Source organism: Chrysochloris asiatica, unplaced genomic scaffold (assembly GCF_000296735.1).
Source record: "Chrysochloris asiatica unplaced genomic scaffold, ChrAsi1.0 scaffold00029, whole genome shotgun sequence".
NCBI classification, from domain to species: Eukaryota; Metazoa; Chordata; class Mammalia; order Afrosoricida; family Chrysochloridae; genus Chrysochloris; species Chrysochloris asiatica.
In genome coordinates, this window is record NW_006408547.1 from 15,693,876 (window position 1) to 15,711,851 (window position 17,976).

Genomic DNA, 17,976 nt, shown 5'->3' on the forward strand with positions numbered 1-17,976 from the left:
CTTTGCAATGTTATTCATAGCTTGTCTGATCCACATGATTGAAAGCCTTTACATAGTCAATAAAGCAGAAGTAAGCTTCAGGTTTGGGAAGGGGAAGGGTCAGAGAAAAAGAGGAAGACCCCCAACGAGATGGTTTGGCAATATGGCAACATCAGTGGCCTCAAGCGTGGCAACAATTGTGAGGTTGGCCCAGGACTGGGCAGTGTTTTGTTAGGCTTTGCATAGGCTCACCATTGAGTCGGTACTGACTCAATGGCACCTAAAAACAACAACAAATGTCTTTCTGGTAGTCTCTGCTCTCAGCTAAGATCTGTCAGACATCAGCAATGATATCTCTTGTTCTTCATCCTCTTCTGAAACCGGCTTAAACCTCTGGAAGTTCTCTATCAATGCATGCTTGCAGTCATCTCTGTATTACCTTAAGTAAAACTTTACTTACATGGGATATCAAAGAGATTGTCCAATGAGTTCTGCATTCCATTGGGTCACCTCTCTTTGGAATGGCACAAATATGGGTTTCTTCCAATCTGTTGGCCAGATAGTTGTTTTCCAAATTTATTGGCAGAGATGAGCGAGTACCTCTAGTGCTGCCTCACTTTCTTGAAAGATTTCAATTTTTATTCCATCAATGCCTTTTTCTTCACCAATTCTTTTAATGCACCTAAGACTTATTCTTTCTGTATCATTGGCTCTTGATAATATGCTACCTCTTGAAATGTTTAACCATCAACAATTTGCTTTGGTACAGTGACTCTGAATTAGTTTCATCTTCTTTTGATGCTTTCTGCGTCATTCAATAGTTTTCCCAGAGAATCCTTCAATAACAAAAGTGGAGGCTTGCATTTTTTCTTCAGTTCTCCCAGCTTGAGAAATGATTAGTGTGTTCTTCCTTTTTGGTTTTCTGACTCCAGATCTTTTTACATTTTGTTAAAATATTTGTCTTTGTCTTCTCGAGCTGACCTTTGGAATTTTTCTGTTTAGCTCTTGTACCTCTTTATTTCTTCCATTCGCTTTAGCATCTCTACGCTTAAGAGCAAGTTTCAGTGTCTCTTCTGACATCCATTTTTATCTTTTCCTTCTTTCTTGCCTTTTTAATGACTTTTTGCTTTCTTCATGTATGATGTTCTTGATGTCATCCAGCAACTCCTTTGGTCTTCGGTCTTCAGTGTTTAACATATCAAATCTGTTTTTCAGATGATCTCTACATTCAGTTGGGATGTAGAAGAAATGATGCTTTTGAGGTATGGTATTGGAGGAGAATATTGAAAGTGCCATGGGTTGCCAAAAGAACCAATAGATACGTTTTGGAAGAAGTGCAGCCAGAGTGCTCCTTGGAGACCAGGATGCCTAAGCTTCGTCTCTCATACTTTGAACATATTGTCAGGAGGGACCAGTCTCTGGAGAAGGATATCATGTGTGGTAAGGTGGAGGGTCTGAGAAAAAGAGGAAGACCCCCAACAAGATGGATTTGCCAAGTGGCAGCATTGATGGACTCAAGCATGGCAACAATAGTGAGGTTGGCCCAGGATCGGGCAGTGTTTTGTTCTGCTGTGCATAAGGTTGGTATGAGTTGGTACTGACTTGATGACACCTAACAACAACAACAACAAAAATATTCAGGGTCATATTTTGGCTCTTGTGGAATTGTTTTCATTTTCTTCAGCTTTAATTTGAAATTGCATATAAACAATTGATGGTCTGTTCCACAATCTGCCCCTGGCCTGGTTTTGACTGATGATATGGAGTTTTTCCACCATCTCTTTCCACAGATGTAGTCAATTTGATTTCTGTATATTCCATCTGGTAAGGTCCATTTGTATAATCGTTTCTTATGCTGCCTAATGAAGGATTTGAAATGATCAAATCATTAATTTTGATGTTGTTGTTGTTATGTGTCGTGGAGTCAGTTCCAACTCATAGCGACCCTGTACAGGGTTTATGAGGCTGTAAATCTTTACGGGAGCAGAAAACCTCATCTTTCTCCTGCGGAACAGCTGGTAGTTTCGAACTGCTGACTCTGAGGTTTGCAGTCCGATTCATAACCACCACACTACCAGAGCCCCTTTTGATCTTAGGTGCCATCAATTTAGGACAGAATCATTCTATATAACCAAATGTAAGACTGCAGCATCCTGTACCATCCTTACAATTGTTGCTGTGTTTGAGCCCATGGTTCCAGCCAAGGTGTTAATTCATTTTGTTGAGTGTCTTCCTATTTTTTGCTGACCTACTATTTTAGCAAGCATGATATCTTTCTCCAGGGACTAGTCCTTCCTGATAGCATGTCCAAAGTATGTGAAACAAACTCTAACCATCTTAGTTTCTAAAAAGCAGTCTGGCTGTACTTCTTTCAAGACAAATTTATTCATTCTTTTGGCAGTTCATGGTATATTTAATATTCTTCACCAACAGCACAGTTCAGAGGCATCGATTCTTCTGTCTTCCTTATTGATTGTTCAGCTTTTGCATGTATATATGGTGACTGAAAATTCCATGACTCTAGATTAGGCACATCGCAGTACTCAAAATCACATCTTTCCTTTTTAACACTTTCAAGAGGTATTAAGTTGTTGTTGTTAAGGGCCATTGAGTTGGATTCAACTCATAGTGACCTTGTACAGGGTTTCCGAGGAGCGACCGGTGAGTTTGAACTGCTGACCTTTCAGTTTAAACCTACATTGTGGCCAAACCTTATCCTCCGGCACCACAACGGGGCTTCTAAAAGAGGTAATATGCTACCATTTTAAAAGCAAGTGTTGTTGTTGTTGTTAAGTGCCGTTGAGTCGATTCTGTCCCATAGTGACTCTGCATAGGGTTTCCAAGAAGTAGCTTGTGAGCTTGAACCACTGACCTTGTGGTTCAAACTGACTTTGCAGTCTGACTCATTAACCCACAGTGCCATACCAGGACTCCAAAACACCCCCTAAAAACCCAAGTATATATGTGCATATTTATATATGTGTATGTGTGTGTATTTATAAATATGTGTACATATTTATTAAAGCGGTAATACCATATTATATTATCTGATTATTTGAAATGACATTTGCCTGGTTACTAGAATTTTGAACATCTTATATTTGTCATTCTTTCCAGTTTATATTCTTAACCCAACTTTCTATTGTATTTCTAGTGTTTTTATTATTGTGCAGGTGTTATTTCTAGATTCTTGGTAATTCAGTGATTACATGGGCAGTTTATTCTCTCGGTAATTTTCTTTTATTGTATTTCTGTTGTTTGCAGTTGAACAGGAGTTACATTTAATGAGTGAGATCGATCCGTTTTCCATTATAATTTATATTTTTGTTGTCTGTTTTCTTAGTGAACACCACATTTTCACAGTAGTATTCTTTGTAGTTGTCTGAATGTTGAAAATATGCTGTTCATGTCTGTGGCTTACATTTTTCTAGAATTAATTTCAATGCAGGCATGAGATAGGGATCAATGTTTATTCCTTTTACAAATTGTTGTTGTTAAGTGCTATGGAGTTGAGTTGGTTCTGACCCCTAACAATCCTTTATAGGTTTGCCAAGGAGTCACTGGTGAGTTTGAACTGCTGACTTTGTGACTCAAACGAACTTGTTGTCCAGTGCTTTTCCCACAATGCTACACCAGAATTCCATCCTTCACAAATCAATGAATAATTTTCTCAGCATCATTTTCCTCCCTGATAAATAATATTATTTCGTTGTTCATGTACCATACTCTGCCTTTATAAGGGCTGGAGCTGAATTCTCTGATTTGTTCCAGTGGTATGGCTTTTTTAGTTTCTCTCTGCATCATTAAAGTTTTAATGATTTTGGCATTTTATGTTTTTATCAAAGCAAAATGCATATGGAAACGTACACATATTGTAAATGGACAGATGATTGATTATTCACTAGTTCTCAAATTCAGTCTTCTGGAAGCCCTACTTTTTTCTAACTTCCGAGTTACTAAAACCTCACCTAATCTTTCTCTGTACTGACTTCTGAAAGCAAAGGTTAGTTTTACCTGGTTTTGTATTTTATATAAATGAAATCATATAGTATATTCTTTAACTATGTAAGCATCTCACTAGTTCGAGTTGTTTTTTCATCTACTTATTTTATTTTCACCGAGTTATTGTTTATAGTTGTAGATCATTTTTCTATATTTTCACTTTGTTTACCTTTCTTAAGTTTAAATAATTTGAAATTTATGGAAGATCTGCAAATAAATAGTACATATACCCCTGTCCCAACCACCTGCTCACTGATTATAGCATAAATTACTGACTTGGTATTCCATCACTCATGAATACTTTCATTGAATATTTCGTGCAAACAAGGACATTCTTCTATATAAACATCACAATGAGCCAAGCATTCATGGAACACTGCCATCACCTGATTTGGGTATCCCACTCAAGTGGTTCCATCATTCCGATGTTACTCATGCAGCAAAATATCCAAGCCCGTATCACACGCTGCATTGTATTGTCATGGCTCCTTAGTCTCCTCCAATCTGGAGCAGGTTTGATGTCCCTGAGTGGTGTTGTTAGCTTCTTTCGACTTAGCTCCTGGTTTCTGGTACAACATGCACTGTGGAATAAAAAGTTGCCTGGTCTTTCATAATTGGTTTTCAGATTGGATCCTTGTGATTTGTAGTCTTTCATTTGCTGATTTTTCAGAAGCATACCACCACATCTTTCTTCCACTTTGAAGATGAAAACAGCCCCCCCCCCCCCGAAAATTTCCATCCAGTAAATTCAATACGTGGAAACTCCCTATGTGTCAGAGTAGAACTTCACTTAGGGTTTCAACAGCTGTGATTGTTCAGAAGTAGATTGCCAAGTCTGTCTTCCAAAGTGCCTCTGGATAGATTCAAAATGGTAAACTTGCAGTTAGTAGCCTAGTTCTTAGTCATCTGTGCCACCCAGAAACTCTTCTTCGAAGATGTTGTTGTTAGGTGCCAAAGAGTCAGTACCAATCCATAGCGACCTTATGCACAGCAGAACGAAATACTGCCCAATCCTGGGCCAACCTCACTATTGTTGCCACACTTGAGTCCATCGATGCTGCCACTTGGTCAATCCATCTCGTTGGGGTCTTCCTCTTTTTCTCTGACCCTCCACCTTACCACACATGATATCCTTCTCCAGTGACTGGTCCCTTCTGACAATATGTCTGAAGTATGAGAGATGAAGTTTGGCCATCTTGGCCTTTCCAAGGAGCACTCTGGCTGCACTTCTTCCAAAATGGATCTGTTGGTTCTTTTGGCAGCCCATGGCACTTTCAATATTTCCCTCCAACACCATAACTCAAATGCAGCAATTCTTCTACAGAAGAATCTTGGAAGATATAGGCCAGTTGTTTTGTAAAGTAACAGTTATTTGTCTGCTACTTCTTCATCATTCAAAAATCTTCCTGTTATGTAGGTTTCAATCTAAAGTAGGATCATGTACTGGATGGCAAGGTTGGCTTGAACTGTAAGACTGGTGGTTCAAATTCACCAACCACTTTTCAGAAACCCTATACAAGGTCTATGTGAGTCAGAATGGACTTGATGACATTTGACAACAACAATATGAAGTAAACTATGTCACTAGAAAATCAAAAAGAATGATATTTGTTGTTCTTGTTGTTAGGAGACATGGAGTTGGTACCGACTCAAAGCAATCCTATGCACAATAGAACGAAACTCTGCCCTGACCTGGGCTAGTCTCACAATCATTGCTACATTTGAGCCCAATGATGCTGCCATTGTGCCAGTCCATCTTGACGAGGTCTTCTTCTTTTTCTCCAACCCTTCAGTTTACCAAAATGATACCTTTCTCCAGTTACTGGAGAAAGGTATCATTCTTCCTGACAATATTGCTGACAATATGTCCAAAGTATGGTAGACGAAGTCTGGCCATCCTGGCTTCCAAGGAACACTCTGGCTATACTTCTTCCAACACAGATCTATTAGTTCTTTTGGCAGTCCATGGTACTTTCAATATTCTCCTCCAACACCATAACTCAAATGCATCAACTCTTCTCAGCTTTTCCTTATTCACTATCCAGCTTTCCATGTATAAATCTACATTTTGTAATAATGAATGCTTAAAATGTTCTGAGAAAGGTGTGGTTTTATAAGCATTTGTTGTTGTCAAGTGCTGTCAAGGTCGAGTCGGTTCCAACTGATAGCGACCCTCTATAGGATATCTGAGGAGTGGCTGGTAGTGATGATGGTGGTGGGGTTTGAACCGCTGACCTTGAGGTTAGCAGTCCGATGGTCATCCTACAGCACCACAGCAGGACTCTGTGTAAACACTGGTAGTTACAAGTAATATTTAAAATCAGAGAATTATTTATTTTGTACATTGGAGATAAGTCATCCACGTTGTGAGATGCAACCACCCTGCATCGTTTTCACAGGAAGATTTGAGTGTTTTTCTGAACTGTTTTCCAGGTATCACAGCTTTACTTTAGCCACACGGGGAAGCTGTGTTCCTCTCTGCCACCTCACATCTTCTCCTGCGCCGAGAGAGCCTTTCAGCAGCTTTTTCAGGAGCAACGGCCTCAGTGTTTCATCATCAGGTACAGTGCCTGCTGCCCTCCAACCCTGCAGCACAGTTTGGCTCTCAGGGCTCGGCAGTAAAAGTGTCCACATTTCTTCTTGTGTTTTATGTTATTGGCTTCCTCAGCACTTTGAGGTTCAGAATATCTTGAGTAAATACACTTGACTGCTTACAAGAGAGAAACATCCTGTTATTAGAAATAGCCCCAAGTCGATTGGAATCAATAGTAACAAAGTTAACCTGAGTCTCATTTCATTTGGAAGATTGAAAGCTTTGAGCCCCAGAGTGTTTTTGCCTTTCAACTTTTAAAACCATGACAAAAGGAAAGTACCTATGAAGAGGAAATTGATAGAACTGTTCTATAAAATCTAGTGTTAAGCAATGCATCATTTTACTTTGTAAATGTATGTGCTTCCACTCTGCTTCTGGCTCTTAAGTTTGCTCATGTTTTAACACAATTACATACCTAAGATGTGTTGTTCTTGTTTGATTTAAAATGTATTGGTAATGTTAGCTCAGAATTATTAGGAGGCTAAGGAGTTTGTTTTACATTGGAGGATGAATCTATACATCAAAACAACGGGGATTATAGCAGGGAAAACAGGGATGAAATGTGATAGCAGTATGTAATGATACTTGATGCTGTATTGAACACATGTTTAGGTATTCAAATAAATTCTCCTTCATATCATTATGGTTTGTGTTAGGTAAAAGCTCTACAAATCATCATGGATTTGCCTTGAGTATTACCAATAATGTTGGTTGAAAACCAAATGTAAATGAAGTAGCCCCCACCCAAGTTAAAGTGAAATAAAATTGTTGTAAAGATGGGAATCTGGAAAGAATCTGGCAGACTTTTTGTAAAATTCAAGCATTTATTTACTACCTTTACACTGTAAATTCAATGAAACATTTCACTGAATGTCATATGGACAGATTGCAAACTTGCATGTTCTTATTTTCAAAATAGCTAGCCTGCCGGCAGTTGCTTAAAAACTTGTCTTCTGAAGTGTCCCAGAAACGAAGGAGGGGATGAAGGGGGTTTACCCACGCTTGAATTAGGCAACTCTATTTTTGTCTTTTTTTTTTTTTCCCCCTAGATTTTCCTGGCCTTACTTTTATAAACAGAGAAATATTTGAAGAATTGCTTTAAAAATATTGTAAAATGATGAGATTTGGAGGAGCACATGTTCATATTTGCAATAATAATACCTAGAGTCCTGGTGTGGTGCTGTACAATCAGCACTGGATGTCTAACCACAAGGTCGGTGGTTCAAATCCACCAGTCACTCCTTGGAAACCCTATACATGGTTGCTATGAGTCAAAACCAACTCAACAGCATTTAACAACAACAATCTAAAGTAACCTATTTCACTAGAAGATCAAAAAGAATGATGTTACTAAGCCTGAATCTCTGTCCATGGCAATCGTGATGAATCTCCCTTTCACTGAAATTAAGTTTCAATCTCTGATTTATTGAGAAATTTGTAAATTTATATGAGTTAGAACCCACTTGACAGCACTTTACAACAGCAACACTCTTTATTAAGCATTTATTGTTAAGTGTTGTGGATTTGGGTCCAATTCCTATCACTGCTGATTCTACCTACAGTTCCACACCAGTAGGAATTGTTCTTGTCAGAGTCCTCACCATTTTATGTATTAGGTGATTGAGTTGTGGTTGGCGGATCCCACTGAGCTGATTCCAACTCAAAGGACAGAGTAGAACTCCCCCATATAGGATGTCCAAGTCCACAGTCTGTACAGATGCCATCTTTCACTTGTGAAGCAGCTGGTGGGTTTAAATTGCTAACCTTTCAGTTAGCAGTCAAGTGCTTAGCTGCTGTCTAAGCAGGGCTCCCTGGACTCTGTATCAGATAAACTGATTGTCTAGGGTCTTCCAATTCGTAAATGGTAAATCTGGACTATGGCCCCGATATTTAGAGGCTGATGATGCTTTACTACTGTACAAACTCCTTTAAATAAGGGGGCTATTAGGAGCCCTTTACCAAACTTCCCTTAACATGAGAGTCAAAATCCTGCAGTAAAGAAACCTGCTTGTCTTTGTTTAATGAAACAATTTCAATATGTATTGGTTCATGGATTTTTTTTTTCCCTTGTAGATATTATTATCATTTTGCAGAACTAATATTCCTTTGCTACCTATATGTATTAATCGCTATGCCAATAATGGGGCAAAAATAGTAATCCCTCATTCAAATTTCAAAAGTCTATCACTTAGTCCTTATCTGTAAAGTGTGAGAACAAATCTGTGACACAGATTTGTTTTAGTTTTCTCTTTAAGCTTTTAAGATTGTGTGCCTTTAGGTAGCTCCTCTACTTCCTTGATATGCTTGGCTAAGATAAATAGCTTTCTCCACTTATACAAATACAAGAGTACCTGACTTACAACGGAGTTATGTTCCAATGACACTGTTGTCAGTTGGTTCTAACTGAAGTTGAATAATAGCTCATTTTTGTTGTTGTCTTTATTGTTGCCTTTTGTTATCAGTATCTTTATAGAGTCCATTTTTATTTGTCTTTAGGTGTTGGAAACATTACCTACAGACTTACAGATATATTATAATTCATACACAAAGAGTATATTGTTGTTGTTAATAAATTCTGGGTCCAGTTGGTTCTGACTCATAGTGGCCTTGTACAGAGTTTCTGAGGCTGTAAATCTTCATTGGAGCATAAAGCCTCATCCTTCTCCTGCAGAGAAGCTGGTGGGCTTGAACTGCTGATGTTGTGATTCTACAGTCCAGTGTTTATCCTCTAGATCTACCATGATCTCTAAAGTATACATAAGTTAAATAAAAAATTTATTGATAAAGAAAAGTTGGACCACATGGTCCTTTTGCCAGTTGTGGTGATATCTCCACTTGTGGAATCTGGACTATCACTGGGATGGTGTTTCTAATTAGAAAATTAGTGAGATTCATCTATGTGGTCCTTTTCTTTTCTTTTTCATATATTTTGTGATAGCATCTCATTGCTACTTGAATCTGTCTATTAGCTTTAGCAAAGTAATCAATATTTGATTCCAAATGTTGCTGAAGCCCCTGATTTTGTTTAGAAAAAAATCCCTGCTTACTCTGTCACTCTAAACATTTTTGATGACTTTTTTCCTTTCCTCATTATGTTTTATTTCTTCATCAGCTTTTATTTTTTCTTCAAAATCCATTAGGACCTACCTCTTCATCCTGATTTAGGAGCTGTTCCTCATTTCCACATTGATGGTGAAAAGTTCTGAATTCAGCTTTCCTGCCATATGACCACTGTTTTCACTGATTTTTTTTTTTTTCTATCTTAGTATCCTGATCAAATGCTTGGAGCTTGTTCACATAACCCAACATTTTTGTCCATATTGCATGCATTTTCCCATAACGTCCTTGCAGAAAGATGCCATGTTCAAGATACCCTGATAGTTATAAATTTTGAGTTTGTTATAATTTAAGTATGTTATGGGAACTACTTATACATTAAAATTAGTCAATTTAAATCTAGAAAAAAAAAAAAACTTTAAAGATCTGTTTTTTTGAGCATCTATTGTGTGATAATGGAGCTCTGGTAGCGTTATAGTTGTTGTTGTTAGGTGCCATCGAGTCGATACCAACTCATAGTGACCTTATGCACAGCAGAATAAAATACTGCCTGATCCTGGGCCAACCTCACGACTGTTGCCATGCTTGAGTCCATCGATGCTGCCACTTGGCCAATCCAACTCATTGGGGGTCTTCCTCTTTTTCTGTGACCTTATCAAACATGATATCCTTTTCCAGTGACTAGTCCCTCCTGACAATATGTCCGAAGAATGAGAGACGAAGTTTGCCCATGTTGGCCTCCAAAGAGCACTCTGGCAGCACTTCTTTCAAAATGAATCTTTTGGTTCTTTTTGCAGCCCATGGCACTGTCAATATTCTCCTCCAATACCATAACTCAAAAGCATCAGTTCTTCTATGGTCTTCCTTATTCACTGTCCAGCCTTTGCATCCATATGAGGTTATTGAAAATACCATGCCTTGGGACAGGTGCACCTTAGTCCTCAAGCTGTCATCTTTGCTCTTCAACACTTCAAAAAGGTCTTGTGCAGCAGATTTTCCTAATGCAATATGTCATTTAATTTCTTGACTGCTGCTTCTGTGAGTGTTTACGAATTGGGCTGCTACCAGTTTGAAGCTACCAGCTGTTCTGCAGGAGAAAGATGAGGCTTTCTGCTCCCATAAAGATTTACAGCCTCAGAAACCCTGTACAGGGTCTCTATGAGTTAGAACCGACTCCACAGTACACAACAACAATAACATTGTCTGATAGGACTCTTGGTGTGGCACCATAAGATAAGCACCACACCTCAAGGCAATGTTGGTGGTTTAAATTCACCAGCCACTCCTCGGAAACCCTGCACAGGGTGGCTATGGGTCAGAGTAGACTCGATGGCACTTAATAACAACAAACAACACTCATGACCTAGGAGTAGCATTTACAAAATATAGTTTAAGATATGAAGATCAAAGCCAACAAATATTTCTGGTACAAATGTCTTTTAGCGTTGTTGTTGTTGTAAAGTGCCTTTGAGTCAGTTCCAGGAATGGCTGTTGAACTTGAACTGCTGACCTTGTGGTTCAGACCTCCCTTGTGGTCCAGTGCCTTATTCCACAATGTCACACCAGGACTTCTGTAGCATTATACCAGGTCAGAAATTAAAATTTTCTATTTCCAAAGTCTTTCAGGTATTCATTTGCATTTTGTTGATTATATTAGTGCCCAGTAACATCTTCAGGAATAGATTTTTCTAACTTTTAGATATTCTACTTGGACCATAACTGAGAATTTGAAATCCACCATCAGTTACCATACTTTTTAAATCCCTGAAGTCCTTAATAGATCATTTAAATTACTTACTTAAATATATGTGGCAAATATCCATCACTCTAACTCTGTGCTGAGAAAATATAAAGTTAAGTTATGCTACCAAGCATATGAAATCACCGATGACATTAGCAGTGTACAGCCTGCCTTATAGAATTCTCATGGGTCTGGGATGGCCTACCACAAAGTTAATGGTTAAAATGTTATATGAATAATAGATACACATTTTCAGATAAGAAATGTTTCTTGTACAAGTTGAACTAGAATGTTTAGCTTTAATATAATGATAATTTAATACTGCTGCTAGTGGAGTCTTGGTGTAGTGCTGTACGATAAGCACTGGACTACTAACTGCCAGTGGTTCAAACACACAGCCACTCCTCAGGAACCTTAGACAGAATCACCATGAGTTGGATCAGACTCGATGTCACTTAGCAACAACAATAATTAGTGTTTATGTGACAATGCTTCCAGTAAATGAAAAACTCAAGGGAGGCAGTATCTTATTGTAGCTCTTTAACCCTGAAACTTAACCCAGACTCTAGTACAATTTCATTGGAAAGGATAGGATATTTTAAAGAAGGAAAATGGTGCTTTACCAAGATATCTAAGCAAAAATCTATAAAAACAATATGGTATGAACAAAAATCTATAAAAACAAGACTCAAGAATGATTAGAGTATTTTGCTGTGTAATAGCATTTTTGTTAAAAATGAATTTAATTCTAGAAATTCCACATCTCCTGGGAGTCCTGAGGTAGTGCTGTGGGATAAAGCACTGGACCAGAAACTGGCTTGAACCACAAAGTCTGCAGTTAAAACTCACCAGCCGTCCTTGGAAACCCAATCTAGAGTCACTGGGAGTTGGAAGTTACTCTAAGGCACCTAACAACATGGAATTAGAAGGTTATAAAATCAGAAGGTTAAAATAACAGGTTTAGAAAAGGTACTATGTGTCTTGCAAGGCCATCTGAGTCTGTACTTTACCTGTTGCTACTATAGTTTTTTTGCACAGCTATTAAATGTTTGAGGTCAGCAGAGACAAGGGGAGGAGAAGTACTCATTAACAACTTGAAACGTGAGGAAAATAATATTTTCATTAAAGTAATAATTAGTTATTTTCTTAAACATATGCTTTAAACAAATTGAATAGATTAATTGTTCCAAGGTCAGAAGCTTAAGGAAATATTAGTACAATGGTTTTATGTATTTAACTATGTATCTGTTGTGTCTTGGTCAGTGCCACCAAGTTGATTCTGATTCATAGCAACCCTGTATAGGATTTCCCAGGAGAGCTTGGTGGGTTTGAACCACCAACCTTGTGGCTCATCCTGACCGTGCAGTTCAGTGCATTATCCTGCAGCACCACACCAGTGCTCTAACTATAGAGCTGCTTGCTGTTTTTTTCCTATCAGATGAATGAGTTCTTTTTTTTTTTTTTTTAATGAATAGAATTGTCAGTTTAGATAAAATAATAATTCAATTTCATATTAGACCTTCCTGACATAGAGTAGTCATTGTAGTAGAATTTTGATATTAATCCTCTGTTGTGTAATGCCAGGTTTACTTCATAGTTATTATTTGTAGAAATCAGATATGTAAGTGAAATACATCTAGATATTATAAGAAGTTGTTATAGGTAACAGTATTGACAATTGTTGCTCATTGAAAGAAAAATGCAATCATGGGATATCAGAATTGAAAATAGCATAAAAAGACAATTGGAGTCCTGGTATGGTACTCTAGGATAAGCACGGGACTGCTAATCAAAAGGTTAAAAGTTCAAACCCACCAGCCAATCTTTGGAAAACTTACACACGGTTGCTCTGAGTTGAAACTGACTCAAAGACACTTAACAATCACAGCCAGCCAGCAAATCAGACTGATATTTAGGATCAACTGAGTGCCAGACACTTCATTCCCCTCGTCGTATCTGACAACAGTAATGAATGAGTTTTAGGAGCTTCACAACTTAGTCCCATTTTAAAGATGAGAAGAGGAAAGGTCTGACAGCTACACATTTCACTTAATAACACCTTCACTTGTTGGCTCACTCACTAGCTTCCAAGAAGCTGAGGACAAGTCCATGTCCATCTTTTCAGCCATGATTCACAGGTTATGCACGTCTACACAGTGCGATATCCTGGTAGAAAGTGCTTAGTTTTTACTGTTGTTAAGTGCCTTTGAGTCAGTTCCAACCCAAAGTGACTCTTTATAGGGTTTCCAAGGAGTGGCAGGTGGTTTGAACTGCTGACCATTGTGGTTTACAGTGCTGATTCTGCAGTACTATGCCAGGATTATGATAGTGTTTATTTACTAAAAAGATTTTTAATGAATAAATCAAATATAACAGTGAAATTAACCCATAAACACATTATCATTTGTTGGGAAGCCATCCCATCATCATGTCTGTGTCTGTCAGTTACCTCTGGCAATTTTCTGTTTTAATTACTTTCTCCAAACCAGTGTTTTCTTATCTGCTTTCCATTAGTGGTGAGAGAGGATCTGGAAAATCTGAAGCCAGCAAGCAAATAATGAGACACCTAACCTGTAGATCTGGATCCAGCCGGGGAATATTAGATTCCAACTTTAAACATGTAAGTTTTTTTTGTTGTTGTTTGGGCTGGGAAGTACTTGAATGAAAATATTGAGCCAGTGAAAATGTCATTTATAATATGCGAATGAAAATGTTGAACCAAATACAAAATGCCATTTATAAATAAATGGGGAGAGGCAGAAGAGTAGGCACAAATTTTGGTACAAATTAGTATTGTTCAATGAACTTTCATTGTCTTTTGTATACATAACAGATAGTTTGAACGTATTCTGTTTTATATTTGCTCTGAATAGTTGGATCAGAAAAAATGTAATATATAGATTATTGTTTATATGGAATATTTTGTGTATCTTGCGGGCCATTGGGCCTGATAATAAATTTTAATGGAAGTTTATTTAGAGTTGCTAATAGCACTTTGGTGTATTTAAAATAATTGACTTTTATGACCTATTGTCATGAGGGAACAGTTGCTGGAGAAGGATATAATGCTTGGTAAGGTGGAGGGTCAGAGAAAAAGAGGAAGACTCCCAACAAGATGGATGGCCAGGTGGCAGCATTGATGGACTCGAGTGTGACAGCGGTAGTGAGATTGGCCCAGGATTAGGCAGGGTTTCTTTCTGCTGTGTATATGGTCGCTATGAGTCGATTCCAACTTGATGGCACCTGATAACAACAACAATGAATATTGAGTAAAACTTGATTTTTTTTTTCTCCTTTTACCTGTTACTTTTTGTACCAAAAATACAGCCAGCAATTGAGAAGGAAATAAAAAGCCTAGATAATGACCAGGAAGAATATCACATAATAAAATTCGCAAATTACATTCAAGGAGACACCCATAAGTGCTTGTTCATAGCTAGGGACTCTTATTTCTACACAGTTAGGGGAAGTTTTGTGAATTCATTGTTCAAACACAGCTGAATAAGACACTCAAGTGGAGTGATGATCCTCTTGCAATTAAGCAAGAAGGACCACCCATCAGTAGTGAGCCAGATAAAACATTTGGTAACAAACAAACAAAAATGACCAGAACTTAAAAGCTTTTTGTTCAGGGCCTTTTCTTATAGATTTAACCCTCCATATTTTAGGATTTCCTTAGGAATTTAATGCAAAGTCACTGAACGTCCTGTTGACTGTCTTAAATTTTTAATGAAATGGAACACTATACATGTATGTGCCCTGTTATGTTAGAGGACTGGTAATTTTAGGCATTCTACCCTTATTTGGGCTCACTGACCTCATGGATTCAGTCTCATCTGTGTGCTAAAAGTTCTCAGTCCTCTCTTTAGATGTAGACCTACCTATCCAAAAGGCTACCTGGATAGTGTGATGAGACCTGGGAATTCCTGAATCCATGGACAAGGACATAGCCACAGAGGGCTAGAGCTGAGAGTGAAGCATCCAGCTGATAAGAAGTGAGGGGAGATACACAAGAATGCCCAAATTGCAAATAGTACCCATTTGACCTAACCTTGAAGGCTTGATGATCAGAACTCAACTAGAGGAAGATTAAAAAAAAATTTTTTTTGATCAAGGAAACAAGTGTAAATTGCTATAATTTGATGAATTTCACCTATACTTATAGATGTAGTAGCTCAAAATACCAACTGAGAGTGAAGGAGTCTTCACATCAAGTATCTATCCTGTCTCCTCTGGATACAGGGTTGAAAAGGACAGGTAACTTAGACACTGGCTATCTAAAATGAGGGGGCAATAAAAGGCAAAGTGACTGACTTACAATTCTTTAAGAGGAAGTTTAGTTTAAGAGCAAGGTTGGGTCCACACTGAATAGTTTTCATCTTGTCTAGATGGGACTAGTAAAAGAGATGAGGATAAAATTTTTATGATTTAATAGTAAGTAATTGTATACAACAACAACAATTGTTATCATGACTAATTGCAACTGTCACAATTGTAAAGGTGGAAGTTCTGTAACAAAAAGAAGGGAGTAGTTAATCTTATAGTCCAGGAACAGAGAACCCTAGGACCATCAAGGAAGAAGAGCATGAGTGGAATGTGATAACCTTATCCAGAGAAGCAGTTATACCAGAGATGGAGGCAGAGATGGGAACATGGAGAGAGAGAACAACTAAGGACTCTAGACTGATGATGGGAAGAGAAAAACTGAGTGCTGGTGGCCAGAAGGCAGGCTTGCAGAATGTACCCTTTGGTTGTTTAAATGATTATATATTCCTGAGTGTTTTGTGTACACCCCCAAAACAAAACAAAACAAAAACAAAGGGAATAGAAGCTAGTACTGTTGAATGATGATGCACAGAGGAGATTGTAATCATTGCAATGAAATGATAAGTGTAAAATTGATATTCTCCCATGTAAACTATGACTCAATTCACAATAAAAACTTAAAAAAAAAAAAAAAAAGACATCCTGGATATCCCACAATAAACTTTTTTCATACACATGTCAGAATTTACATCATTTTCTTCCTTCTCAACAACATCCAAACCCAAAACCCAAACCAACGTCTGTTGAGTCGGTTCCGACTCACAGTAGCCCTCAAGGACGGAGAAGAATTGCTCCATAGGGTTTCTCATGTGAAAGCTTTACTGAAGCAGATGGCCACATCTTTCTCCTGTTGAGTGGCTCATGGATTCGAGTCACCAACCTCATGTTAACAGTCAAGCACATAACTGCTGTGCCACTAGGATCCCATCTTCCATTGTTTTATCATCATTTCCTCACTCCTGTCAGCCAGAAACCTGGAAATCACTCTGATTCCAGATTCTCGTTCTACCCCCAGTATAATCACAATATTGCATAAAGCCGAGCACTTCATCCTGTTCTGTTGTCTTTGGACATACTGTCGTCACTGGTGCGGAGACCATCATTGTCCCTCCTAATACGTTTCCTTTCTTCATCCTTTCCTGACCATCTTGCCATGTACTTCTGTATGGTCTTGATTAACAGAGCAACTTCGCTCCGTGGGTCCTTTAGGGCCTAGGAATTTTTCCATTTTCATCTTGTTGCCCTCTTGTTTGCTAGGATACTGTCCCCACATGCTTGGGTTACAGGCATCTGCAGTCTTGTTTACAGAAAGGGAAAAGAAAGCACTCCTCTAAAGAATCTTGTAAATAGAACTCAGCTAAGAAAGTATAAGCATCTCTTCTATTTGAACTTAGCCATAGAGCTAAGGGAAATGAATCATGTGACCTCTAACTTGGCCTCCAGATGCTCAGCTTAAACTATTAAATGGAAGGAAAGAGAAATTGATTTTGGTGGCGTATTCACAGCCTGAATTATAACTTCTGAGTGTAAAATCTTTTAATAATTCGCTGTTCCCTCTGGATCAAATCCAAGCTTGCCAGCATGTCCCAGTATTCCTTATTACAGTACTATTTTCTTCTTTAGCCTTATCAAATCATTTCCCTGTGCTTTTATCCTGTGGTAAAGCAATTGGCAATCCGTATTCCTCTCTAACTGGTTGTGCTTCTTCATTCATTGGTTTTGTTCTTTAAACAAGCATTCAGTGAAACAAGAGATGCTGCCTCAGTGTCTAGTACCTCCCACACGCTTGGGAATCAGTTTTATGTGGTAAAAGAATATACAAATAGACCATTTCAAAGTATTTAACATACTTAAGAGACATGACGTTATCCAAGCAGGTCACCCAATTTAACTTTTGATGTTAGTAAATGAATTTCATGTAGGTAAACATTTATGTAAATTCAGGATTCTATCCATTTTATTGTGTGTAATGTTGCGGGAGATTTATAATACCAGCTTTGCCATTTTCTTATATTTATTTCAGCTGCTTTTGGTTAGATAGTGGGCATTTTCTCATATGCTTGCTCTTTTTTAAGTTTTAGGATCATTATTTGTTTATTTCTGGGCATATATAAGGCACATTTGTCAAAAAAATGTATTTATTATTTACTTAGGCCAAGAAACAGGTTTATTTATCTAAAATTATTTCAGGTTCCTAACACACACCAAAATATAAGCTTTGTTGAAAATAAAAAAGTCAGAATGCTGTATATATTAGTTAAGAAAATTATGTGTATAT

The 17,976-nt window shown here is 37.9% G+C and overlaps 1 protein-coding gene across 1 annotated transcript in view; it reads left to right on the forward strand.

The window, feature by feature from the left end:
• MYO16 (myosin XVI) overlaps positions 1 to 17,976 on the forward strand; it is a 912,243-nt gene that overhangs the window by 376,016 nt on the left and 518,251 nt on the right. The window contains exons 12-13 of the mRNA XM_006851537.1: positions 6,415 to 6,542; positions 13,887 to 13,992. Coding sequence (XP_006851600.1) covers positions 6,415 to 6,542; positions 13,887 to 13,992 — 234 coding nt within the window. The remainder of the gene's footprint in view (positions 1 to 6,414; positions 6,543 to 13,886; positions 13,993 to 17,976) is intronic.